The sequence below is a fragment of the Melanerpes formicivorus genome, unplaced genomic scaffold, assembly GCF_026170545.1.
Source record: "Melanerpes formicivorus ecotype bairdi unplaced genomic scaffold, bMelFor1.0.p_v2 SCAF_56, whole genome shotgun sequence".
NCBI lineage: Eukaryota > Metazoa > Chordata > Aves > Piciformes > Picidae > Melanerpes > Melanerpes formicivorus.
In genome coordinates this window covers 1181215-1208809 of record NW_027142408.1, presented here as the reverse complement: position 1 = coordinate 1208809, position 27595 = coordinate 1181215, and the positions used below count along the sequence as shown (strand labels likewise).

General features: G+C 49.6%; 1 protein-coding gene across 2 annotated transcripts in view; it reads left to right on the top strand.

The window, feature by feature from the left end:
• Window positions 1-27595, top strand: part of GRHL2 (grainyhead like transcription factor 2) — a 68216-nt gene that overhangs the window by 14809 nt on the left and 25812 nt on the right. For both annotated transcript variants that reach the window (XM_068161140.1, XM_068161139.1), the window contains exons 3-8: window positions 3161-3228; window positions 4819-5203; window positions 8502-8554; window positions 10320-10473; window positions 13672-13783; window positions 18626-18720. In XM_068161140.1, the coding sequence (XP_068017241.1) occupies window positions 3161-3228; window positions 4819-5203; window positions 8502-8554; window positions 10320-10473; window positions 13672-13783; window positions 18626-18720 (867 nt within the window). The remainder of the gene's footprint in view (window positions 1-3160; window positions 3229-4818; window positions 5204-8501; window positions 8555-10319; window positions 10474-13671; window positions 13784-18625; window positions 18721-27595) is intronic.

Genomic DNA, 27595 nt, shown 5'->3' with positions numbered 1-27595 from the left:
AGTTTTCAGAGACAGAAATCACTGCATCTTGTTTTGTCTCTTGCACCAAGCACTGTTTGCATTTAGGAAGCCTGTCTGAGGCTGTCTAGCTGTGTTTAGCTCTGGGCAGAAAAAAGACAATGAAGGTTCCTGTGTCACATTTCCAACCATCACTGATTCTTTAATGTTATTTTACTTTTTAAAAGCTTTTTTTGAGCATAGCTCTCTTCCTCTTTGCTTGCAAGGGCATTGGATCAGTTAGTCCCCTTTTCATTTGTGCTTGGGTACTTGCAGCATTATGTGAGGAGTGGAAAAGGGAGGCCTTGTCCACTTGTAGGTATGTCTGCTTCTCTGGTTCATTCCACTCCTGTTTTACTTTGCTCTTTAACTGGAGTCTCTGGTCTGACAGTTCCCATGGGACTTTTGTTTGTGTGATGATGGCAGTAGACTGTATACAAACATACAAATGTAGAGTGAGGCCAAGCCCTTGCACTGGAAGTTTGCAGTCTGAGTAGAAAGGTGGAGGACAGAAATGGAGCTGGACACAGAGGCGGAGATCTCACACACACAGTTTCAGTTCATATCTGGTTTTAAGCCCAAGGCTTTACCTACCATTCAGTGTGTGTATTCCATAGTGTTTAAGCAAAGCTGTGCTCAAGATTTCTGCTGCAATCAGAGGAGAGTCCCACAGTCCTGCATCTCTATGTCATACAGAAATGTCACCCTGACACTCAGGCTCTCCACTCCAAGCACAGTCAGTGTTGCCTTCCATGTACTAAAGTGTGGAACTGTGGACTGCACTGCAACTGTCTCAGGACTCCTGAAGCCTGTATTGGGCAGGTGTTGTTCTGTGACACCCAGCAGAACAATGCCAGCTCTCCTTGTAATTCATGAAGAAGCAGCAGGAGTAGAAACATAAAATGAAAATCTTTTGCTTTTAGTATTTCTGAGTATCAAAGCTTTTAGAGAATGGGCTGCTCCTTTTATTCTGTGCTATGGTCATGGAATGAGAGCTCAGGGGAGGGGGTGGTAGGCAGGATGCCATGCTTCAACCCCAGGGTTAAATATGTGTTAAATTTTTTTACTGATTATATTTCAAGAGATGTCCCTTGCTTCTGCATGGTGTTGTCAGTAGAGAGAAGCTTTTGCTGATGAGAGAGAAGACAAGTCCTTTTCTCTGCCTGCCAGAGCTGCCAGAGCTTGTGGAGCTGCCGTGGGTGTGTAACGTGCAGCACCCATTCAGTGTGTGTGAGCATCTGGAGTGCTGCCTTGTGCTTCAGGAATGCTTTTGGGTGCAGCAGATCATTCATTTGCTGCATTTCTCAAGTCAAACCAGAGAGCAGCCCTTTTTCTTCCCATATCTAAGAGACAGGTTTGTTCCTTATTCCAGGCAGTTGCAAAAGACTTGGGAGTTCAGATGGAGTAAGATGGTGTAAGCCGATTCCAGCATTCAGTCATGACTGCTTTTGTCTTGAACTGGAAAAGAAAAGGAGAACTCTTATTGATGCTCTCAAGCAGGAGCTTAAAACCTAACCTAAACCTCTGTGTTGTAATGTGGAAGCATAGAGGAGACCCAGACTCTCTGCAGAGGTGCCCTGGGCTCCCTTGCCTTGCCCTTGTTTCTCAGCTGGCTCATGATTTCTGACATGCTGGGGAATGTGGTTTTTTTAAGTACTTTTCCCAGTCAATATGAAACACTTGAACTAAACTTCTTTTTTTTTCCCCCCATTTATTTTTTGTTGTATTTACCTAAATGTAGACCCTCCTGCAGGGATCAATAGGTGAGCTTAACAGGGGAAGCAACACCTGCAAGCTGTAGCGCAGACCCCGCTGTGCAATACATGAAATAAATGTTTTTAACCAGCAGTGCACTTGATGGGGAGCAGAGGATTTTCCCTAGGAGAAGGAAAGGATCTGCCTAGCAGTGTCTGACTTTGCTGCTGTCTTGCTGATGCTAATCTTGAGCCCTGCAGTGCACTGTGATATTGCTTTTCCTCTCGATTCAGATGGTTTTCTGATATTTCTTTCAAATCTTTGAAGACGAAAGGCATAGCTGCAGCCCATCCTTAGATCTGTTCTTGCTCTTTAATCCCAAGCTAAGTGCTGTTTCGGGGTGGCTCTGCCTGCTTGTGGGAAAGATAGATTCAAAGTTTTAGCTCCCAGATTGCTTGTTCAGCAACAAACCCCACCAAAAGCCTGGTCGTGGCAGCAACTTTGCCCTCGGTATCAGTGCTGGTGTCAGGAAATGGGTATGTGGGAAGACAAATCTTTTGTCACTTGGTGTCAATTCTGAGTCTCTGGAGGAGCCAGATTTGACTGAATTTTGACTTCTTATGGCTGGAGATGCCCTCAGCAAAGTGGAAGTCTGTGCTCTGATGACATGCCAGCATGCCCTCAGCTGTCCCCATGCTAGGAATGGGAAGGATCCACAAACTTCCCCACAGTGCTTGTCCTGCACCATGCAGCCAGCTCTAGAGCAGGGCTTAGCTGGTGCTTGTGGCTCAGTTGAAACTTTCCCCAGAGCTAAAAGGGTCTCCATGCAGAGCCCACCAAAGCATCATGTCCTCCTCATCTTTTATCCTTCAGTGAAATGTGTGTGTGTGTGAGAGAGAGAGAGCTTGGCCTGGCTTGATATTCCAAGGATGGAGGAGAGTGCTTTGCTCTAGATTGGTGTGCCCAACAACTGGGAAAGAAAACAATCCCTACAGTTTTTCCTCCCTTGGAAATTATCTTTCTGTTCACAATCAGTCTCCCACAACAAAAGGGCTCCTGGGATGTGTGAACTAGATAGCACTGACATGGTGCTGGGGAGGGACTTTCTTGGGTGCCAGGTGATGATTGGACTAGGGGGGATGGAAAAAAAAGTAGAAATGGGTAGATTCAGACTGGATGTTAGGAAGAAATTTTGCACCATGAGGGTGGTGAGAGACTGGCACAGGTTGCCCAGGGAGGTGGTGGAAGCCTCATCCCTGGAGGTTTTTGCAGCCAGGCTGGACGTGGCTGTGAGCAACCTGATCTAGTGTGAGGATTCCCTGCCCATGGGACGGGGGCTGGAACTGGCTGATCCTTGAGGTCCCTTCCAACCCTAACAATTCTATGGTTCTGGTTGTTGCAGTAGAGTAGAAGCTGCAAATACCTGACAGTTGCATTTGCCTGACCCCATGCCTGGTGTTGTTCTCAGGTGCCCAGAGATAAAAGGCTGTTGTCTGTTAACAAAGTGAGTGATAACCAAGAAGACCAAGATAAAAGGTACAGTATTATTCACAAAATCATACCAACAGTGTTGATCAGTTGTGAGCTGAAGGAGCTGTGTTAGCCTGAGGGTTTATGATTATCTTCCAAAAGATAAGGGAATGAAGACTGTTTTGGGAAGCAAACTTTACAGCTTTTCACTCTTACCTTCTTAGAAACATGAACAGTGTTGTTAACCAGGCAGGCTGCAAATCAGCATCACCTCCCAGCATTTGGTTGGGTTTAGTTAGTTGTTTTGCTGCTGCTGAGTAAAAGCAGATTATGCTGGCAGTTGCTGTTGGCTTCTTTTCTTGCCTTTATTTTTTTCTTGGCTTCTAGAGCAAAAAAATGAGTAGTTTGGCCTCAGTAACTTGATTTAGACTGTTTTATTTAACATAACTTGAGGGCTGGCCAGAAGCAAATGAAGTAACTCTCTCAAAATCATTTGCTCAAAAGGATTTTCTCACTCCCCTCAGATTGCAGCCTTCCTCTGGGTCTGAAAGTGACTTGAAGATTCCAAAGGGACTGACTGTTGTCTTTATGAAGAGTTGTGGACAGGAGAGGGAGTGTGTGTTTAGGTGGGAAGAACAAAGTGTTTATGTGTAGGAAGGTACCTTCTAAAAGTGGAGTGGAGAGCAGCTGCACGAGGTCCATGCCGATGCAGCTTGCTCTGAACGTGTGCCCGAGGCAGACGTTTGAACAGGCAGCAGGACAAATTCACTGCTTCAGAACACAAAGTGAAGCTTTTTGAGGGGCACTTTTTCTGCCAGTGCTGAAGAAATCCCTAAGTTGAGTGTGACTGACAGAAGTGGCCTTCAGTGGCAAGGTGAGAGAGGGAAATAGAGGGGCAGAGCATCTTCAGTGGCAAGGAGAGGGAGGAAATACAGGGACAGAACATACTCAGTGGCAAGGAGAGGGAGGAAATATAGAGGCAGAGCATCTCTCCTGGGCTGAAAGCAAAGCAGGGTGGTGCAGCTGCTGAAGGCTTTATGGCAGTGCAGCTGTCAGCAATCAGATTGCTTGCCACAGCAACCACAGGCAGACAGATGTGGGAATGCTGCTGGAGGTTACCCTCCAGCCGCTGCAGTTACTGACCTGCGCTGGTGCAGGGGGTTCCTGGGCTTGTTCTTTCAGGAGAGCATTGATACCAGTTACACAAACAGCCCTGTCCTGTCAGCAGCCTGAGAGAGCATGCGGCAGTGTAGGAATGTTGCTGTTGATGTTCTGCCTGTTTCACATGCAAATAATGTGCTGTGAGTAATCGGTACCTCGCCTTACTCTAGATTCTTGTTTTGAGCCTGAAGGCACCGGTGGATTATTTTGCATCCAAATTACAAGCCAAGGCAACAGCAACCCCTGATACCCAGAATTTATTGTAACAAGTCATACTGATTATAGGTCAAAGCCAATGACTTCACTGTCCCTAGCTGTGAGAGAGCTCTGGGCCCTCTCTGTTTGCCTCACTTCTCTTTGCCCAGTGTTTGCTAATGTGCTGCTTCTTAGGGCAGTGGCTTATCGTTCCCTGCCATCTGAGAACACTGAGCTATCTGAGGAGGAGGTTTGCTCTCTCAGGACAGTTCATAACCTTTTTTTGGTTTTATCTCACAGAAATTGCCTTAATACCACAGAAGCTCAGAGCAGTTTGAGTGGTGGAGAGAACCGTGTGCAAGTCCTGAAGACGGTGCCAGTTAACCTCTCCTTGAACCAAGACCCTTTGGAGCCCTCCAAAAGAGAATACAACACAAATGTGTCTGGGAGCTCGACCCCCATCACGGGGACTGCAGTGACTGTGGTTAAAGCAGAGGAGTTCACCCCTGTGTTTATGGCCCCACAAGCACACTATGGCAGGGGAGAGAGTGAGGAGCACCGAGGGGTTATCTTCGAGCCATACGAGGTGTCCAGCATTGCTCCCCACACAAACTACCTGAAGGATGACCAGCGCAGCACTCCTGACAGCACCTACAGTGACACCTTCAAAGATGGAGGAGCAGAAGTAAGTGTCCCACCTCAGACTAACCTCCACCAACTCAGTAACAGGCTGCAAACAAATGAAGGAGATTTAAGCTTGTGAACAAGAGAAGGAGAGCTGGGCAGTAAAGAGCTATTAGAAGAACAGTGATGCTTGTTTCAACAACTTAATATCTGCTGCTTGCTGTGGTCCTGTCAGGCTGTGCTCTGTACAGGAGCAGCATGAGGCCTTCTAGAACACAGGTTTAAAGTTTGTTTTATTGGAATCTCTGGGAATAACAGATCCTGATCTTTTGTCTTCAGGGATGTTGTGTCAAGTAAAATGTGGCTGCCATTCTGAAAGATTTGTTTTCCATTAGCAAGCTCTGACTTCAGACCTGTTCTTGACAGTAAGAAGTAGCAGCCACATGATACTGGGGAATTCTTCCTCTTCTGAAAGTGAAAGTGAGCATCCTCAGCCTCTGCTGCTGGATGAACCCAAGTAATTTATTCAGAAGCTGTCAGTTGCATTGAGCTCTACTCCTCAACATGAACAGGTGGCAAACAGTAGCAGAATTAGGTGACTGAAGTGGAACAGAGAAGTTAACAGGCAGGGAGAGACTGGAGTGTGTGTTATCTGTAGGGGAATGAGGAGAAGAGGAGGGAGAGGGAGCTGCCTTTAACTGTCTGAGAGTTATGCTGAGGCCAAGTAGTGATACAGCAAGCTTTAATCTGCTGAGCACCTCTGGCTGCTCTTGCCTCCTGCAGAGTGCTGCAAATAAGCCAGAATAAGGTAAAAATGAAAACAAACAATAACCACAGACAATTAGAGAGATTAGGTGGTATAAGTCTCCTTGAATTATTCTTCTCTCTATGAAATTGTGACTGTAACAAAAGCACAAGGCTACATTAAGGCTGAGTTCCTCTGGATGTGTGAGACATTCCCTCTGTGTTTGTGTGTGTGCATTACAGCAAAGGAAATGGTCTCCACACAAGCCTCAGATTGGGATAGCTGCAGGTGAAATCCACATTCAGATACAGAGCACAGTTAACTAAATGAATAATTAATGAAGAAATCCAGCTTGCCTCTGCAAAGTCAGGAAGATCAACCCTTGGATTAGGAACACTGCTGTGCATTATCAAATGACACCATTTCAGCTGCTTTTCCTGATTGCTGCTAAATGGCTCTTTATGCAAGCCCAGCAGCACTGTCCCTGTGCCTGTCCCTGGGTGCTGTGGCTGAGTGATTCCCTACCCTTGCTTTGTGCTGGGTTGCTGCTGAGAGCTCCCCAAACAGCCTGTGCTGTGCAGAGTGTTCTGCAGGGTGCAAAGCTCTTGAGCTTCGAGCTCAAGAGGGAATTGACATCCATACCTTGGTCTTGTACCCAAACTCCACAGCAGTTAGAGAGTTTTGTAGTAATGGTGCCATTTACTGCACGTTTCCCAAAGTGATTGGCTAATAGCAGGGTATGGTGCTTCTCATCAAGGCACTCTCCAGCCTGTGGAGAAAGAGGCAGTTCAGATCTGCTTGCCAGATTGGTTGGAATGGTTTGCCAGGTGCACTCAGTCTTCACCTCCTCTCTTCACTGCACAGCTGGCTGTAAGTCTCCATTTGCAGCTGTTAGGTGTACCACTGCTGGTGGCATTCTGGCCTCAAATGCTTACCTGGATGTGGCATGGGAGGAGGAGAAGCTTCCACACCCTCTCAACACTTAAACTGTCCCTGCTCACTGCAGGGGGGTTTGACTGGATGACCTTGGAGGTCCCTTCCAACCCAAACCATTCTATGATTCTATGATTTTTTCCTCAGCTACCCAAATCCCAGGATGTGCTCTGTCTGCTTCTCCAGCCATGTGCTGTTGTGTAGGGACAGATGTATGAAGTAGGTGTGGGGAGGGCATGAAGTCAGACCTCAGAACATACCAAAAGAGAACCTTGGGCTAAATTGGTGTTCAAAGTAGGACTCAGCTGCTCTTACTGGTATTCCTGTTCCCTGGGTGAGAATGATTTGGTTTGGCTGCAGTAGATGTGGTCTGATACCCACTCAGGTTTTAAACACAGTATGAATTTAGAAGTGGTTTCCAAACATTTACTGGGTGACAGTTCAGTGATCCTGAGGGGGTGCTGAGTGTACAGAGGTCCCTCTGGTCAGGGGCTCTTTGGTCAGTGGCTTGCTGTGTTCTTTGGATGCCATTTAACAATCAAATGGGACTTTCTCATCTGTTTCCTACCCTTATTTAGCTGTGATTAATTCCCTGGTCCTTTGTGGCACAGACAAGATTCCCAAGGAGAGGTGAACTGCAAGCTTTTGAGAATGCCAGCCTCCAGCCTGTAACCAGCATGTTACCATGGGACAGTTTTTATTGTAATCCCTCTCAGATGGTGCATTTCTTAGAGTATTTATCTTATCTGTTCAACTGCTCGTGGAACCTTGACTTTTGATCCTTAGGAAATATTCCCTGTGGGTACCTAATCCCTCTGCACTCAGCTGGTGTCTGGCTGGATGTCGGTTTGTGGCCTGGTTGTGCACAGGGTAAAGCTAAAACTCTTTTCACAGTTGCCTGGCTGTACACTTTTGGAAACAAAGCAGCTTTGAATTGGTTAAGTGGTGATCACAGAAGAAGGCCTGGAGATGAAATGTAATGATCCATCAGTGAATCAGAGACAGCAGCAAAAGCACAGTTTAGGCAAAAGGCAAGCCAGGAAGAAGCAGCAAGGTGTAGAGAGTAGAGTATGAAGGGGCTCCTTTGCTCTTGAAGACAGGGGGTACAAATCCTTCTTCAATCTGTGCAAATCCAATTGTTTTTGTCAGAATTCCACCTCTTGATGAATGTTTGGTTTTGATAGATGTGTTTTGCTTTTTTTTTGTTTAGAGAGTGACTGCAGGTCTCCTTTCATCTGGGCCAGGGTGCATTTGGCTGGCAGAGTCTTCATTTAAGCTGAAAGACTTTGTTAGCCTGTGTCACCACTGCCATTCAAAGCAGACAGTGCAGCAACCTAAGTGCTGTCAGCGTTTTACTGATTCCAGATCTCACCTGGACACCTCCTAATCCTTGAGAGCAGGGTACACCTTCCCAGGCTTGTTTTAGAGTGTGCTCATGCCTAGGCAGAAAATGTTTTACAGCTACCTTCCTGGAGCAATTAGGTGGTGAAAAACTTCAAAGCTTGACAAAAATGGACTCTCACTGTCAGTCCTGGTGCAAAGACCGTGCAGGGTCCTGTCCCGGTTTTAAGTGGTGGATGATTCCCTCTGAGGGGTCCTTAGCTAAGCATGGCCGTGCTTTAGTGGGCCCTTGCAGTCTGATTGTATCAGGCTGTGTTTGATTGCTGCCTTTGTTTTTCAGAAGTACCGCAGTGTGTCGGTGGGGGCTGAGGAATACATCTACGAACAAACAAGGTATGGCCTGAGCTTGGGAATGTGTTGAATGCATGGAGGAGAGACTGCCTGTGTGCTCTCCACACCCTCCCTTTCATCACCCCGGGGCACCTGCAGGGCTCCCTTGATGCCGCCCAGCCTCGCTCTCCTCTCTTCTGCAGATGTTGGCTTTCCTATCTGAGCAGATTGTGTCTTCATCTGCTATCTTCCCCCAGCCTTCTTTTAAATTAGTAACTTCCCTGAGAGCCCTCAGAGACAGGAGAGACTGAGACTGTGGAGAGGTCCCTCAGGTAACAGGGCTCATAGGAAATCTTCCCTACCTCTCAGGGTGGCAGGATGCTGAACTGGCTCCACCAACCTTATGCAATTCCAGTCTTTATTTTTCCCTTTCTGTTTCTTTCTAGTAACTCCTGACAGGTTGCCTGGGAAGCCCTCTGTCTTTTTACACTGCTTGTTGCAGCTCATTGGAGTCCTTCATGCTTACCTATACAATAAGGGAAGAATCTATTCCAAATCATCTACAAAAACCTAAACATTCAAAAAGGTCTTCTAAAAGGTTTCAGCAATTGAAGTTTGAAGGAAGTGTCCTCCTCAGGCACAGAGCAGTGCCCACAGAATGGGCAGCTACTGCAGAGTCACTCTGATGAAGAGTGGGAGCAGTACAGCTGTAAGCTGCTGTTTCATTTCAGGCCTCTGCACAGCTCCACCTCAGAGATTCCTCTCCCTTCAGAAACATGCCTATGTGTTTTTCCTCCTGCTGCAGTGGAGGCTCTGTTTTCTGAGGAGTATAAAAGCAGTGATTAAGTGCAGTGAGCTTAGAGCAGAGTCACTATACAGGCAGTACAAATGAGACAGGTATTTAGCAGGGGCTACACACTTACTACCCAGGATATAAAACTGAATCCTAAGGCATTGGCACTGGTAACAGTTCTCAGGCATGAAATCTTCTGTGCTATGGCCCAAGTCCCTGTCAGAATGACATCTCCAGGTGTGAATTAATCAAAACAAAAAGCATCTTTCCTGGGAGTTATGAAAACTTCAGGCTGGAAAGAGGTGGTGAAGGTGAAAGTGCTTTGAAGCCTGAGAGAGGATCCCTTAATGACTGCACAGGACTTTAGTCACTGGAATGACTGCAGTGGGTTTTGAGGGTACTAGTAACCTTCCTGCTATAGGGCACCCTTGGACTGCCAGCTGGGAACAGGAAGCAATTGGCCAAGTGATCCCATGCAGAGGTGTGCAGCTGGCCAAGTGCAGCACACCTGACACTGACTGTTTTTGAGGCCTTTCTGAAGCCCAGAGAACGCCACCAAGCAGAGGAGCAGCCTGTTGGCAGTTGTTAAGGCTCCCTGTGTCTGACTGTGGTTCATCCCAAGCCTTTCCCAGCACACATCCTTGTTAGGCTGCCTTGTCTGGTGGGAGGTTTTGAGGGGCATCTCCCAGGGCACTTGGCACAGTGTGCATCACGCAGTGGTCCCTCAGGTGCAGCCTGCAGTCCATTCGTGTGACAACAACGGGTGCTTCACCCCAGTGGTCAAGCTGCAGGCAAGCACATGCAGCAGGGTGCTGTGGAGGCCACAGCAGGGTCTTGTGCTTGGTTGCCAGATGTGTTAAGCTTGCAAAGAGGGAAAATTGCACTTTCACAGACACTTGTGACACCTCTGGCTGCAGCTTTGTGATGAGCTTCCGAGGCCTTGCTTGCACCGTGCAGGAGATCTGCAATAGATGGGCATGAGAGGAGCCAGTGATGTGGATTTTGTTGGTGTTTCTCTTCTTGTCTTTTCAACAGCACTTTTCAGTACACTCTGGAAGCTACCAAGTCCCTGCGCCAGAAGCAAGGGGAAGGCCCCATGACCTACTTGAACAAAGGCCAGTTCTACGCCATCACCCTGAGCGAGACCGGCGACAACAAATGCTTCCGGCACCCCATCAGCAAAGTCAGGGTAGAGTCCAGTTTCCTTCCTAGCTGGGGATGGAGCTCTGCAGACAAATGTAACTGTGCTTGCTTGGCTTTGAATTGTGGTTTTTTTCCTGTGGGAGAAAACAGAGCAAACTTACTCTTATGCCCCATTTAAAGGAGGGAGAGCAATCCCCACATTCTGGGACCCAGTGCTTTCAAAGAGTGATCTTCTGAAGAGTTAATTCTAAACATGTCTGCCTCAGTTGGTGGCTTGGCCAGGCTCTGATTGCACAGATGCTGCACCTCACATTGGTGACTACATCATTTGCCATGAGCAAAGAGAAAAATCAGCACTGCTCCATCTGCTGTGGAAGTCCTTCACTCACTGCTGCACTTCAGCAGCTGCATTTCAGACAGAACTTAAGGAGCAGAAGCCATCCTTTGTGACAGAAATGTTAAATCATTTCCATTGATTAGGTGTGAGCTTTCACTTGCTATTCACCCACAAATGGGACAAACTGGATAATTGCATCTTAGACTCTGTGGGGAAAACTGGGCTTTGGGTGTTCACCACCATCTGCCTGGTGACCAGGCCTCCTGATTTCCCTGGGAATGTTTAGTGTAAGAAAATCTTAACCCAGTAACCTTGGAATGAGCAATGAGCCTTGGTAGCTGCCCTGCACATTTCACCCTGAAGCTGGAAGGGCTGCATATGAATGAGGCTGCAGAATGTTTGCAGCCAAACCACTGAGGTACATAACAAACGTTGTGCCTTTGGTGGAAGGAACCAATGGCGGCCAGCACGAGCACTGCAGCAAACTGCAGCCTGTGTTTCTGTCATACACAGAGTTCAGAGAGGCTCTGCATAAAAAGAGGCAATAGCAGTTAATGTTTAGCCTGGTTTCCTAAGGACATGAGGCTGATGATGTTTTGTAGCTTGCTGAAGTTGATCTAAGACTTCTCAGCTGCTAAAGTCTTTCTCCGTGCCAGCCGCCTATTGCTTCCTCCTTTGTGATGCCAGCTCTAGCACTTGTACAGCTGACACAGGAGTCAGGAGCACACTGGGCTGACTGAAGACCAGTCTTCACAAGTTTCCTTCACTGCACAACCACCTAAGTTTTGAAGCTGTGGTAGCAGAAGGCTGGAGCTGAGACTGTTTCTTTCAGAGGCTGTGCAGTTTATAGAAGCTTGTGACACTGCATGCAGCTTAGATGATCACATTCTGTTTACCAGGTCCCCAGCCCAGTGACTGTTGAGTTTATTCTCCATGACATCTAAATCCTGCAGAGAAGTGAGAGGTTTTGAAGGTGTTAAACCTCTACAAGTTCCATGTGAGGGGTTCACAGAGGAAGAAGATTGATTCTGTCCTTGGCAGAGAAGCTGCAGTCTGCACTGCCATTTGTGGTTGTGCAGCCCCTGGCCAGCCAGCACATAGCTGATGGCTGTGTGTGCATGGGCATAAGCTAGGATGCACCCACAGCAGGCACTGCCTTGCATAGAATCATAGAATCAACAAGGTTGGAAAAGACCTCAGAGATCATCAAGTCCAACCTATTACCTAATATTTAACACCTCATGACTAACTGAACCATGGCTTCAGGTGCCACATCCAGTCCTTTTCTGAACACCTCCAGGGATGGTGACTTCACCACCTCCCTGGGCAGCACATTCCAATGGCCAAACTTCCCCTGGTGCAGCTTGAGACTCAGTCCTCTTGTTCTGGGGCTGGTTGCCTGGGAGAAGAGACCAACCCCCACCTGGCTACAACCTCCCTTCAGGTAGTTGTAGAGAGCAAGAAGGTCTCCCCTGAGCCTCCTCATCTCCAGGCTAAGCAACCCCAGCTCCCTCAGCCTCTCCTCACAGGGCTGTGCTCAAGGCCTCTCCCCAGCCCTGTTGCCCTTCTCTGGACATGTTCAAGTGTCTCAATGTCCTTCTTAAATTGAGAGGCCCAGAGCTGTACACTGCACCCACACAGCAGCTAGGCATGGAAGGTGTAGTGATGATACCTGGCTGTTGTAGGTGGCATGGAGATGGCCACAGGCACGTAGAAGGCTGTGGTGGTGATCGTGAATCAGTCGTGATCCAGCTCCTCGGCTTGTGAAACTGTTGGTGGTTTTTATGAGCTTGGTGGTGACTCAGGAGAAATGGGAACAAAAGAAGAGACATTAAAGTGATTTTATTTTTTTATTCACCTGGTATGAGCACTCTTTCATTCTGTGGCTTTTGCTTTCTTGCTTACAAGCAGGGCTTTTTAAAAAAGCCTTTATTGCTCCTGTGAAGGTTTGCCTGGAGTTTCAATCCCTTTCCCTTGAGTCACACAGCTTAACAAAGGGAGCTCAGAGCCTGAGCTGAAAAGCACTGTAAATCCCAGTACCCAGTCACACTGAGTTTGACATTAGATATGTGGAAGCCAGAGTCCTCCTCTTGGGCAGGAGGATTGCCCTTAGGCAGTGTGCACATCCCTCTGCAAGCCAGTGTCAGCTTCCAGGGTGAGAAGGAGTCTGAACCCCAGCACTTGGACCCAGAATTGGAACTGGACAGCCTCTAGCTTTGAAACTATCACTTTTTACTTGAGGCAATTTAAACCTCTTCAATCCAAGAAGAAGATTAAATTTTATTTGGACTATGAGGACAGACTGAAGGAGTTGGGGCTGTTCAGTCTGCAGAAGAGAAGGCTCCGAGGTGACCTCATTGTGGCCTTCCAGTATCTGAAGGCAGCTACAGGAAGGCTGGGGAAGGACTTCTCAGGATCTCAGGTAGTGATAGGACTAGGGGGAATGGAATGAAGCTGGAGGTGGGGAGATTCAGGCTGGAGGAGAGGAGGAAGTTCTTCCCCATGAGAGTGGTGAAGCCCTGGAATGGGTTGTCCAGGGAGGTGCTTGGGGCCCTGTCCCTGGAGGTGTTTAAGGCCAGGCTGGATGAGGCTGTGGCCAGGCTGATCTAATGTGGGGTGTCCCTGCCCATGGCAGGGGGGTTGGAACTAGATGATCCTTGTGGTCCCTTCCAACCCTGACTGATACTATGAAGAACATACCTCTAGGCCCTGCCTTGTTTTAAAGCAGCTCTGCCCTGAGGCTTTACCTGCACTGCAGTGCTGGACTGGAATGAAAACCCAGCAGTCTCCTGCGACCCAAGCTCTGGGAGAGGGTGGTGACTGGATGAGCACATGGGCAATGTGAATTTTTGTGTCTCCAGCTGTTCATGATATCTGCACTAAAGCAGGTTGTGTTGGTTTCCCCAGAGCGTGGTGATGGTGGTTTTCAGCGAGGACAAGAACAGAGAGGAGCAGCTGAAGTACTGGAAGTACTGGCACTCGAGGCAGCACACGGCCAAGCAGAGGGTCCTGGACATTGGTGAGTGCCACAGAACCTCCAGCTCTTTCAGGGAGGGCTTCAGAATGTGCAAAGCTCTGGCATCTGGCAGAGGCACAGTGGTGGGAAACGCTGGCAGTGGCTGGAGGGCTTGGACCACAGCTTTTAGCAGTGGCTTGTCCCTGCTGGGACTGGGCTGTGGGCCTTAGGGAGCAGGACAGAGGCCGTCCAAAAGGAATGGGCCACAGCAGACACAAGGAAGAGCTGCCCCTTGCCTGTGTGTTTAATGTTCCACCTTCTGCTGTTAGGAAGTCAAGGTCTGCACCTCCTCGGGAGTGGCAGTGTTTGTTTCCTTTAGATTTTCAAAGGCTGACCACACTCTTTGATCCCGTGGCAGCAGCAGCAGCCCACCTAACAGTTCTGTTGGCTAATCTGATGTGTGAGTGCAGCCTGAGAGCGAAGATGCCATCACTGTGGTGATGCAAAGGAGCACACACCAGCTTACACCCCAGCTTTTGAGTCTTGTTGGTGTCAGAAGTGAGGGAGAAGCAGGCTCTGGTGTGCTGTCCTGAGACCTGTTTACTCTTCATCCCACCCGAGGGGCTTACAAGCCCCTTTCAGCCGCAGCTGCCCTACCCCCGTGCTTGGGAGACTGCAGCGGAGGAACACAAAGCTGCTGCCAAGGAGCCTGAAGCTGGGATCTGTGGGAGTGTCTAGACATCAAGCACTTCTCCCCTCCCACGGGCAGTTTACACATGCAGCCATCTGCGGAGGATTCCAGGCAGAGCAGTGGGCAGGACCAAAGCCTCTCTTGTTTTGACCGCCTGAGGGAACCAAACCATTGAACGGCAGGAATGAGAGGGGGCAGGGAAGGGGGAGGATGAAGGAGGGCACTGCGGAGAGCGCTGCAAGGCTTCAGGGGTGATTGAACAGGGTGATCAGGGCATCAGGCTCCAAGTGGTCCTACTCATGCGTTGCCTTTTGACTTTCAAATGCTACAGCCTCTGTTGAGGCTGGCATTATTTACAGTCAAGAGTATTTGGTCAAAGCAGCTCTTCCTGAATCTCCTTTCTCCCTCTTCTGCATCTGGTTGAGCTGTTTCCCTAGCTGTTTGGCTGCTTTTGTTCTTTGGAGTAGTTAAGGCAGTAAAACCTCAGTCCCAGACCAAATGACTCCTACCATGCCAAGTTAAGAGCAAATCTACCAGGTCACAGCTGTTTGTGAAGTCTGCCTGGCTCTTTGTGCCAGTCCCTGCAAGCCTGCAACGCTCAGCTGGAGCTCTGCAGGTTGTGCTGAGGAGCTGCTCCAGCGCAGTGCCTGCACCCTCCTGCTGTCCTGGCACCTTCCAGTCCTCTTAGCCCAGCAGGCCAGCTTATGATACACCTTCTGTAAGACAGTGCTTTGTGTGAGCTGTGTGCTTATCTGTGCTGGAGTGAATGTCTCTGGTGTGCCCATTAGCCCCAGCTGGGGCAGGGCTGTGCTGGCTTCTGAGGCAGTTTGGCTGGGATTTGTATTTGGTTTGCAAACAGGAGGCAGGGTCTGGTGTGGGGACACGTGGTGACCCAGCCCTCCCCTCAGATGGAAGGACTCTTGGAGCTTGGTTCACCTCAGTGCTTTCAGAAGAAAGGCCTAAGTGCTGCTTAGAAGTGTTTTCTTGACAACAACTGCAATATGGCCTTAGTTCCTACCTAGTACATTTCCATTAGGGCAAAGTGGCTCCTGCTGACATTTGCCATGCAAGCACCAAGCTGCATTCAGCAGAAGCTGCCATTTTTTTCAGATCAGATGATCTAACTGAGGAACTTCATCCAAATCCAAGGTTGGCCCTGCTTTGAAGGGGGAGTAGGGTAGGACTCAAAGCAGATAACCTCCAGGAGTCCCTTCCAAGCTGAATCATTGCTTGGTTCTGTGAAGATTTTGGATCCTTTCAGGGCTCCTGTAAAGGAATGCTGAGTCAGTGTCCAGGCCCTGTGCAGTCAGCAGAGAGAAGCAGTCTGCCGGGATACACCATGGAGAGCTACTACAACAGACAGTGAGAGAAGCTTGCTGAGGACAGGGGTCTGTATCAGACTTGTCCCATCTTCAGGGCATGGTCTGGCAATCTTAGAGCACCCCCACTTCTGTTCTGGATTTCACTCCACCTGTCAACAACATGTAAAGGGTTAATCAGGTGTTAGGCTCCTTTGAAACTATCTGTGAACAGCCTTGAATTTGTATCTCCTGTCTCATCCACATTTATAATCATGAGCAGTGCTTTAACTTAGTATTTATAGCTCCTGTCTGATATCTGTGACTGCTTCGTAACTGTTCCTGCATGCCCTTTGAATCTGGAGCACAACCTGGTCCTTAGCAGGCAGAGAATCAAATGAATTTGATCTAGCCTAGTTCTGGGGTGCTCAGCCCTCAGGGTCACCGTTCTGCTTGTGCAGCTTTCCTTGGTGGCACAGATCTGTCTGTCTCTCTGCATCATGGCCCTCTGCTCTATTCTGGAGATCAGAGGAAGCAGAGTAACTTGTTCCCTCCTTCCAGACATGCAAGGGTCACTGCTTTAATTTGTTCTGTGTACTGGCAGGGACCTCCTGGCAGCAAGGATGCTTGAATGGTCTGGATGCAGTACTGGGGCTGAAGGTGCATCAACATTAGCAGGATCAGCAAGGCCTTGGTGCCTGAGGAGTAAACCTGAGGACCTGACACATGTTAAGCAAGAAGGAAAGGTGTCTTCCAGAATTTCAGCTGTATCAATTAGAGATTTTTATGGAGGAGGGGGGAGACACTTTGTTCTCAGCAGGAGTGAGGACAAGGCTGACTGTTCCACCCCTCCTGTGCTGTGACGTCGGGGCAGTGGCTTGTTCCTTCCAAATAATGGGAGACACAGAGCACAATGCTGGGCAAACAGGGGTTATTCAGAATCACTACCACCATTTGACTGCTACTGGAATAGGTTCAAAGATGACCCTAAGCTGTGTGTGGAAGCTTCAGACTGGGGTTTTCCGCAGGACAGCTTTCCCGATGCGCGCACTGCAAAAGCTGCAGCAGCGCTGCGCAGTGCATGCGGACGAGTTGTGTCTGGCACTCAAGTGCCTTTGCCTAATGTGCAGCGAGGAGGAAGTCACTCCTGCAAAGCTGGGGCTTTGCATGCCAAGGAACCCCACTTTCCTATTTCTGGTAGCTCACAGCAGCAGCAGAGGGAAACCTACAGTGACACAAACAGCTGCCGAGCATCCCTGGGTGTCAATGCCTCCTTCATCATCTGCTGTCTGTAGCTTGAGGGCAAGAGGATCTCTTCTGCTTGCAAACAGTCAGTGAGACCTGTGTGTGCCACCCCAGGAAGCAGAGGCTTGTGCTGGGGAAGGGAATGGCTGGTGGGATGTGAGATTCTGACAGCCCTTTAGGGGAAGCCAACATGTGTCTGTACAAGACATCTTGTGCACGGCTTTCCAGAGAGCACCTCCACGGCACGCCATATGCAGCAGGCAGTTTGAATCATACATTTAAGGGTGGGTGGATGTGTGCATATGCATATTAAACTACTTGGGTGTCTTCTAATGCCTCATTTGCATTCCCATGCTAGATTTAGTTAGTGAAACCAGTGACTTCAGTTAGAGAGGAGATCTGAGTTCATGATGGCAGTGAAAAGCCTGCCTGCCCTCTCCAGCACCATGTTCACTCATGGCTTCACTCTGTGTCTTGTGCTGCTGCTGTGCTCACAGCAGTGAACTTTTTACTGCATCCAAAACCATCCATGGATCTCAGGCACACAGGTTCACTTGCCCAGTTAAATGCTAGCATCCTTGTGCTTCAGATGAGAGAAAAGTACACTGATTGCACAGCTCAGAGCTTAGATGACTTTCCTTGCAGCAATGGTATAGGTGATTTTAAAGCATTTCTTACCTACAAATGGTTCTTTACAGACCAGCAGTTTATTTTTAGAAGGGCATAAGAAACAAAACCATTTGGGTGTCTCCTTTGTAGGCCACAAAAATATCTTCTTTCTGTAACATTGCAAAGCCAAGGGTCAGTCCTTCTGAAGCACAGGCTTGGGCAAACACCAGATCAAGGTTGCTGCACGGTGTGATCTCAGCCCTCTGACAGTGAAGTGATTCTAAGGCAATGTGGATGTCCCAGAGAGAGCTGGTTTATTGCCTGAACAATCTGGAAGTTCCTTCAATCAAGAGGCTATTTCCTACTTGCAGAGCAGGGCTTTCTCTTCATCTGTCATCACAAAGAAGAAAGGATGTTAAACTGGCTGGCAAAGGGGAACAAAAGAAGCCCTGGAAGCTGTCTGTTTTGGGTGGTTTTCCTGCCTTACTGGTTTTGTTTGTTTGCTGTTGCAGTATCATGCATACATTGGAGAAGGGATCTTTGTGGGTTTGGTTCTTTGGGTTTTGGTTTGTTTGTTTGTTGGAGGGGTGTGTGTGTGATTGTTTTTGTTTGTGTGTGCTTAAATGTATGTACTTGTTTATAGAGCCCCAGCATCCAGTGCATTAATTGCTGGGAGAGTTGAAAGAGCTGACAGCTGCTAACCTTTTAGGAAGCTTCCCTAAGATTCACCATAATGCCATTTATTTATGGCAGGGTTGGAGCAGTCTCTTCAAATGCTTGCATAACTTCTAGTTAATCTTCAAGTTTGGGCCATTCCTTGGCCTGGTGCAGCCACTCCTTCCCACTGGTTTTCTGTTTGAGAGCAAGCAGCACTTTGCAAGAGCATTAGCTGGGATTTGCCTGCACACCAGCCACAAGGTTATCAGTAACGCAGCACAGACAATGCAAGAGGCAGCTCTGGTGGGCTAGACAACCCAGCTGAGGCAACAAAGATGTGCTAGGATCTGTGGAAGAGGGAGTTCAAACCCTTCTCACAAGTCTTCTGTTTGCTGTGTCTTGCAGCTGATTACAAGGAGAGTTTCAATACCATTGGGAACATCGAAGAAATCGCTTTCAACGCTGTGTCCTTCACTTGGGATGTCAACGAGGAGGCAAAGGTGAGGAAGAGCCATGCAGATGGCATCCTTCTCTGACTGCCACTAGTCTCCTTCTGAACAAGTAATAGTAAGGGTCAGTGGAGGTGAGTTGTGCAAAGCCAGGCCAGCTGTGGTCTCTACTGACCCCAGGGGTTCTGGCTACCCAGTGTAAGGGCTGTCGGGCCAAGGTTGCTTTCACACCCCTGGCACTGGCAGATAGAGATGTGCTGAGGGAAGCCTGCTGGCCTCTCACCTTGGAGTTTCTTACCTGTGGCCTCAGTGATTTAAAATACACCCAGCCTGAGAAACAGATTTGTTTTCCTTACTTGCAGTGTCAGTGTAGAACACAAGGTGAATGTTCTCCTCCCCTTTCCCCCCCATTCCCTTTCCTTCCATGTGCAGTGGTCAATTTCCCTCAGACATGGGGGTCTGCATCTGGGGCTGTGCCTGCTACAGTGAATCTGCAAACCAGAGGGCAGAGCACCTTAATGAGTTTCTCAGAGCTTGGCAGAGTTTGGCAGAGCTTTTCAGCTGCATGGACAATTGTAGGAGAAATGAAAAGCTGCTGCTAATCACAAGGAGTTGGCCCCTGGAAAGCAAACACAAAGGGAAATAGGCTGTGTTCAACGAGGGGGGGTGATGTGGGGCTCCCAGGGATGTGGCAAACACTGTTGAGCTTAGCAAGCTCCTGATACTGTTTTTGTGTTGCATACAGAATGCCCTGTCTTCAAGTAGTGCCTAAGGTCTTTCAGATGCAGACACAAGCCCCTGCACTGCTCCCCACTGCATTGCTGACAAAGCAGGAGAGTGAGTGCACAGAGCAAGTGAGCTGCTGCCTGCAGGTGCTGGGGTTTGGAATACCAGGAGCTTCAGCCCTGCATGTTTTAAAGACAGTGGTTCTGCAAACCACCTGCCCTTGGTAAACAGAGTTGTACTTGGCCCAGTTGCTAATGCTGCTGTTTACTCATGCAGTGATTCCATTCTCAGCACTCCCCTTACAGGACTGCATTTCAGAATACAGTGCTGTGATGGCCCTCTGCAGCCACAGTAGGTGACCCTTGTGTGCATGTCAGCATTATGCAAGCAAAGTCAGGTTTGGGATCTCCAACATGATGGACTTCCCAAGGACCTCAACAGAAGTTCTGCCAGGGCTGGGGCATGGTAGTCTTGCCCAACAGCAGCTGCCATCTCCATTGGCAGGGCTGGCATTTCTCTAAGTCTTGCAGCTGAAAGCCAGGCTTGGCCAGGCACCCTGCTGACCAAGGAGCAGGAAAGTCACAGCCACTAATGCCACTTGTTAGCTGCTTTGTTGCAGTCTCACACCATGCACATTGCTCTTGCCTTGGCTGCCAGAACGCTTCAGCACAGAACTCACAGGAAGCAGAACCTAGTAAGGTTGTTAAACAGTGGCTGGATTGAAAGCAGTGGGAGAGTGAAGTTTGAGAAAGCCACTTGGATTTCTGCAGGAAGCAGTCATTGACATGCAGCCTGGCTTTGTACACAGGCAGTTATCAAATCCCTGACCTTGTAGGAGTGTGAACTGCAGGGGTATGGATAAAAGCAGGAGGCTTCAGCACGTGCTTTGGTCTTAGGCTAGCAAGCATGGATCAGGTGGTACCTGAGAGCCTCTCTGCACTGCAGTGATTCCCCCCCGAGGAGTGCTCTTGCTGCAGAGGCCAGCACAGGAACCAGTTGTGCTGGGGATTCCCACAGGATGCCGCTGCGGTGTTTGAAAGCTGGCAACTCTCAGGCATGTCACTGAGGGCTGTCTTTAATCCAGCAATTACCTCATCCAAGAGAGATGAAGAGTTTCCAGGCTTAATTACAGACTCTCTTAAGCTTTTTGAATGATCTTTCAGCTGGCTCCATCCATTGTTTCTGCTCAGCATTGTTTTCCCTTTTCACCACAATTTCAAGATTAAAACATAACTTCAGAGGCACAAAGCCCTTTCTCTTCCAAGGCAGACAAAAGGGGCACAGAGCAGCTCTTTTCAAGGGCCCCTGAGATGTGATGTGTTCAAGGGCTCTGCTGGCCTGGGAAGAAATCAAGAAAACAAACTGGTGGTTGGAAGGGCCCAGGGGAGGGATCCTGAGCAATCAGACAGAAGCAGCAGCAGCAGCAATCACCTAGCCAAGAAGCCCCCAGCTAGATAATCCCTCCTGGCAGGCTGCATCCTGCAGCTAGGAAGGCTTACCTGGAGCTTTAGATTTCTTGCTTTCCTACTCTACCTGGAGGGCAGTTGATTTAAAGCCAGATTCCTCCTGCTACATGTAAGCAGAGCAGTACCCTGCTCCTGGAAGCCCTTCAGGGTGAGGGTGTGTGTGACAGCCAGATCTGCCTCTAGCAGTGAGCCTGCTCAGGCTTTCTGAGGCAGCATCTCAGTTATGTGGAAGAAACAGGCATGCAGAGGGCACAGGCAGAGGGAGAGCCTCTGTTACTTGAGTAAATGAAGGGAACTAGGGTGTTGGCTTCAGCTCCTTGTGTCTGGTCACTCACATTCTGACTGCTGCTTGGCAGAACCAGGCAGTGGAGGAGGGATCATGGCCAGCACGTGTTGATCTGGAGAATTCTGTGGATGAAGGGCACAGCACCAAAGCTAGCACTATGCTGGCATTTCTTCTGCTCTGTCTGACCAACAACAGCAGTCCTGGAAGTTGGGCCTGGCACATCCCTCCCTTTTTCTAGAGTAACATCATTTTCTGCTGGGGCTGCTGTCTAGAGGTCACTGTTGGGCTTGTGGTTGAGAGGAGGGGAGTGAGGATAAGGATTTACAGCCATGTCAAACTCTGGCACACTGAGACAGAAGTACTGTGCAGTAAGGAAGCAGAGGCAGGCAGTAAGGACACTTCTGTGCAGTCCCTCTTTGTTTCACTCCCATGTTTACTTCTGTGTCTAAACAGGCAGCCTTTATGGGTGAGGTGATTTGTTGGCTCCCTGTGCTTGAACCTGAAATGCTGTGGTTGGTATTCTTAAAGGACTTCTTAAATGAAAATAGAAGAAGGTGAGGAAGCAAACAACCATGGTTTAGTAGTCATGAGGTCTTGGGTGACAGATTGGACTTGATGATCTCTGAGGTCTTTTCCAACCTTAGTGATTTTATGATTCTATGATACTCTGGGGAATTAGTAGCAGAAATGATGTAGGATTAGGCTTGGCAGCTGCTTTATGCAGGCACCTCGGTGTGCAGGAGCACACACCTGTATTTTCTCTCTCCCTGCACAGCAGGCAGGCACACCCACCCCTGTGTGCTAAAGAAGAGTTAAGCTGTGGTCCCAAACAGCGCTGAAATTTCAGTGTGCATCGGGACCGAAGGCAAATGGCATTCCTGTGTAGCTGCCGGGGCGTGGTGTGGGCTGAGGAAGCTTCAGGAGAGGAGAGTAAACATTTGCTGGAGACATTTGTGTTGAAACAAAACAAAAGCCTTGCCTTTGTGTGGGGTTTGTAAGGTAAAAGGCCGGCAGGAGAAACTGTAACCCAGCCTTTGAGTGTGTGTGAGGAATGATGGGATTGACGTTAGTCCTTTGAGAACAGTCATTTAAGCCTCTGTTGTTACAGTCTGGAGGGAGGAATCCTTTTCAAGCAGGCCTTTGAAAGAGCCATCAGCCAGGCGTGCAGCCTGTGCTCTGCCTCTGCTCGGCAAAGCTGCTTTTAGTTCCTGGGTTTGTGCTCTGAAGCACTTCTGCCCTCGGCACTTTGTGAGGCGATGGGAGCCAGCAATGTACATAGCAATAAGAGCCTTGCATTAGAAGTGTAGACCTTTAAAACGTCTAAGCTGAGAGCCCTGCAGGAGGAGTGGTGTGGCTGGGTGAAATGCTGAAGGGGGCAGTGCCTTTCTGAGCCTTGCTCTCTCTTCAGGCAGGTAGCTGTTTGTGCCTTGTGTGCTGCTGGCCGTGCTGCAGTGTGTACCCAACAGGCAGTAACTCACACAGCAACTGCCAGGCTCTGCAGCACCTCCCTCGGAGAGTGCCTGATTTAGACGTGCTCTGTAACAAACAGAAGAGCTATTGTTATCTCAGACCACTTCTGAAACTTTCTCAGTGTCTCTCCAGATCAGTTTTGCGTTGCCAGGGGCATGCCCGAGCTGGAGACCAGATGGGTGGAGCTCTGGGGCTGTTTGCTCTCCCCTAAGATACGCTGACAGTGAAGAGGGAAAAAAAAGCCATCACTATAACAACCCCCCAAAAGTGTTCCTGAGAGCAAAGCACTGCTGAAACCCAGCTTGCACAGGGAAAAAAAGTGGTTTGTAAATGAATTGGGGTACAGCCATAGTCACAGCCCCTGAAATCCTTCTGAGTCAAGTGCAGACAGGGCTTCTACTGCTGCTGTCATTGCTGCTCAACTTTAGGTGTTCTAGCCATGTAACTCTGCTGTGCAAGACACTAGATCACAAAGGATCTTAAATCCAGGAGTGTTTCAAGAGAGGTGGAGCTGGAATTCATCTTCCTGTGGCTGCCCATGGGCCTGACTTGCCCCTCAAATTGTTGAGGGTGGGAGTGCTTGCACTGTGCACAGGAGCTGCAAAGGGGGGAAAGATGAGGGCTGTTGCCTCTCAGAGAAGGGGGCATAACCCCCCCCACTGCTTCAGGGAGGCAGAGGTTTCTGGTCAGAGCAGGGACAGAGGGGAGACAAGTGTGCAGATGGTTCCCCAGGTCCTCCTCACCACAGCAGCCTGCTGTTGAAACGGGGGCTGATCTTCTGTCAGGGAATGGAAGGAAACCCTAAAATCAACTCAAGCAGCAGAATGTGCACCTTCCTCCCTTCCCTCTCACACCCTACCTCTTTGCAAATCCAAAGTCAGTGTTGTGCCTTACAGCAAAGCTAGCAGGAGATTGTGTGGAGGCAGAGAATTGCCCCCAAAACAGATGATCTGTGTTAACAAGAGGGATCTGGAGGTGCTGGAGCATGTCCAGAGAAGGGCCACAAGGATGAGCAGAGGGCTGGAGCTGCTCTGCTGTGAGGACAGACTGAAAGAGTTGGGGTTGTTCAGTCTGGAGAAGAGAAGGCTCCAAGGTGACCTAATTGTGGCCTTCCAGTATCTGAAGGGGGCCTACAGGAAGACTGGGGAGGGACTGCTCAGGATCTCAGGCAGTGATAGGACTAGGGGGAATGGAATGAAGCTGGAGGTGGGGAGATTCAGGCTGGAGGTGAGGAGGAAGTTCTTCCCCATGAGAGTGGTGAAGCCCTGGAATGGGTTGTCCAGGGAGGTGATTTGGGCCCCATCCCTGGAGGTGTTTAAGCCCAGGCTGGATGAGGCTCTGGGCAAACCCCCCCCATGGCAGGGGGTTTGGAACTAGATGATCCTTGTGGTCCCTTCCAACCCTGACTGATACTATGATACTACTATAAACTGGAATCCATCTGTCTGCAAGGTGCACACCTCATGTGCATTGCTCCTCAGAGTACCATGGTGTCAGGACAAGGATATTGAATCTTACAGCATCAATCCATTATTCATGCTGAATAATCTGTTACTGCTGTGTGGGGGCTCTTGCAATGGCAAAGTGTGTCCTCCTCTGGTCTGTGCCTGGAGGCAGCAGGGGAGGTGACACACAGTGTGTATAGCTGGTTAAGCTGGGACAAGATCTTTATTCATTTCTCAGCCAAGTGTGCAGAAGTGGCAGATGCCCAGGCTGCTGTGCAGATGCAAAGCCTGCATGCCCCCTCTCACTCTGATGTCCAGTGTGGAAAATCCCTCTGCAGCTGTATGGGATAAAATACAGCAAGAGCAGATCCTGCTGTATGCCAGACCTTGCTCCACTGCTCTGTGCACACACCTAAAAGCATTGCCCTAACACTGCAGAGCAGTCTGAAGGCAAATGAAAATGCAGCCTGTCATGTTCAGGGGGTATGTGCCCCCTGGTCCACACTTACCTTTGGAGCTGCAGGAGGCCAAGCTGTAATTTGAAACAGAAATAACCCTATCAGCTTCCAAATCAGTTTCACCTAGGGCCCTTCCCCACCTCCCTCCTCTCCCTGCAGTTAAAGTTCAACCACTTAATTTGTCAGTGCAGCTCTGTGATACAATCAGCAGCAGGGCTGCAGAGGGGCCCTGAGCTCAGGCAGGCAGAGGAGCTGCTCTGGCTCCATCTGAAAACCCAACTGTAAGCCACCCTCTGCCCTGTACAAACCCCACTGTAGCGTCACCCTCTGCCTTAGGGGGAGGTGTCCCCATGTACAAACCCCACTGTGTCCTTACCTCCTGCCCTTAGGCTGAGGTGTCCCCATGTACAAACCCCACTGTGCCCTTACCTTCTGCCCTTAGGCTGAGGTGTCCCCATGTGCAAACCCCACTGTGCCCTTACCTCCTGCCCTTAGGCTGAGGTGTCCCCATGTGCAAACCCCACTGTGCCCTTACCTTCTGCCCTTAGGGGGAGGTGTCCCCATGTACAAACCCCACTGTGCCCTTACCTCCTGCCCTTAGGGTGAGGTGTCCCCATGTGCAAAACCCACTGTGCCCTTACCTCCTGCCCTTAGGCTGAGGTGTCCCCATGTGCAAACCCCACTGTGCCCTTACCTCCTGCCCTTAGGCTGAGGTGTCCCCATGTGCAAACCCCACTGTGCCCTTACCTCCTGCCCTTAGGCTGAGGTGTCCCCATGTGCAAACCCCACTGTGCCCTTACCTCCTGCCTTTAGGCTGAGGTGTCCCCATGTGCAAAACCCACTGTGCCCTTACCTCCTGCCCTTAGGCTGAGGTGTCCCCATGTGCAAACCCCACTGTGCCCTTACCTCCTGCCCTTAGGCTGAGGTGTCCCCATGTGCAAACCCCACTGTGCCCTTACCTCCTGCCTTTAGGCTGAGGTGTCCCCATGTGCAAACCCCACTGTGCCCTTACCTCCTGTCCTTAGGCTGAGGTATCCCCACAGCAGCCCCCAACACCTTTCTTCTCAGCTGCCCCTCTCATAGGGATGTTGCAGTGGGGCCACTTAGCTCTTTGCTTTGTTTTCTCCCCTGCTTGTGGCCTGGGGAGGGATTACTTCATGCTCACCCTTCCTGAGTCCTCCCAGACCCCAGGGTCCTGTTGGTGCCTCCTCTGCCTGTCAAGGTGTGCATTAGGTCTGTTGGAGAGACACCCCCCCAGTCCCAGCTGTCTTGCTGAGCCTGCTGGCTGCTGTGGGGGCAGGTTTGACACCTCCTGCTTTAGGGAACACACACAAGCAGTTTGCTCTGTCCTTCTCCTCAGCTCACAGTTCTCTTTTCTCTGAGGGGTGCTTATGCTGCTGTTGTGTTTGGGTTTTGTGTGTTTGGGTTGGTTTTTGTTTTGTTGGTGTGGTTTTTGTTTGTTTGCTTGCTTGGTTTTTAAACTGGGCCAAAGTCATGTCAGGTCAGTGCCTGCCTGTCCCAAATCCCCAGACAGGGGCTGGGAAGAGCAGCTGGGATTTAAGGCAGTTTCATCCCCCAGTTTCCATGCAAACTGTCCTGACTGAAAGACAGCAGTGACATTTCAGTTCACAGTGCTTGCTTTGCATCAGAATAGTCCTGGGGACACCTTCTGCCAGGTGCTGTACAGCAAAGGGGTGGCAGAGGAGACACACCTTGTTTTGTAGTGCCATGGAGATCAGAGGGCAGGAGGTCACTCTTGGCTGCCAACAGATGTGGGTGGGTGTAGAAAGCAAGCTCGAGATGGGCTTCTGAAGCAAAAGCAGGCACATTGCCAGGAGCCAAGGGTGTGTGGATGGAACACAGCAAAGAGGACTTTTGAGAAGAGGTTTTATAAATGTTTGAGAAAGTCCTTCCCAGCTGCAAAGACAGTGAGAGCACTTCTGCAACTGAAGACAGACAGTGAAGGACCCTTTGAGTGAAGATCAGGAGCACCTCTTAGATGGGATGGGGGAAAGGTTATTGCTGATGAGAGTGTGAAAAGAGTTTGTGAAATAAAACATAGGGTAGGACTTCCTCTGGCCACACTGAGTTCCATCTGTGAGCCACCAGAACAAGCCAGACCAAAAGGCATCTGGAAAGGACCCCTGCAAGATGAGCTTGGCATGTTAACAGCACACTTTGTAGGGTGAAACAAGTCAGGGCTGAAGACCTGACATCTGTGGAGACATTCTAGGAGGTTTTATCTCAGATTATCTTTAGTTAGTTCCCACAGACTGAGCAACCATGAGCAGCTGGGACCTGTGAGGTGTGCTCCTGGGACACATCTGGTCTGACTCCTCCAAAAAGAATCCAGCTCATGCACTCTGAGCTCTGTGGCGTGAGCCAGCACACATTACCTTGGGGCAATCAAATGTGACCCAAGCACCAGGTACATGCCTTAAACCTGTGCTGGAGTGAGTGCAGAGGAGGGCAGTGAAGCTGGTAAGGAAGGGCCTGGAGAATAAATCTTATGAAGAATGACTGAAGGAGCTGGGGCTGGTTAGTTTGCAAAAGAGGAGGCTGAGGGGAGACCTCAGTGCTGTCTACAGCTAACTGAAAGGACGTTGGAGAGAGGCTGCTGCTGGTCTCTTCTCATAGGGAATTAGTGATAGAACAAGAAGGAATGGCCTCAAGCTGTGACTGGGTAGGTTTGGACTGGACATTAGGAACAAAAATTTTCAGGGTGATCAAGCATTGGAATGTGCTGCCCAGGGGAGTGGTGGAGTCCCCAGCCCTGGATGTGTTTGAAGGTGGTTTGGATGTGGTGCTTGGGGATATGGTTTAGGGGTGACCCTTGGAGAGTAGGGTTCTTGGTTGGACTTGGTGATCACGAGGGTCTTTTCCAACCTGGATGTTTCTGTGGCCTTCTGCCCAGCAGGGCAGCAGCTTTGCAGGACTGGGCTGCAGTGTGTGCCTTGGCAGGGGGTCTGGGCTGGCTTTCCCTTCCGGGGTGGGCAGCGGCACCTGCTGTTCCTTCACCTTTGTTGCCACACGTCCCCAGAAGTCTGACAACTGTTTGCAGCACGTGTGAAAAGC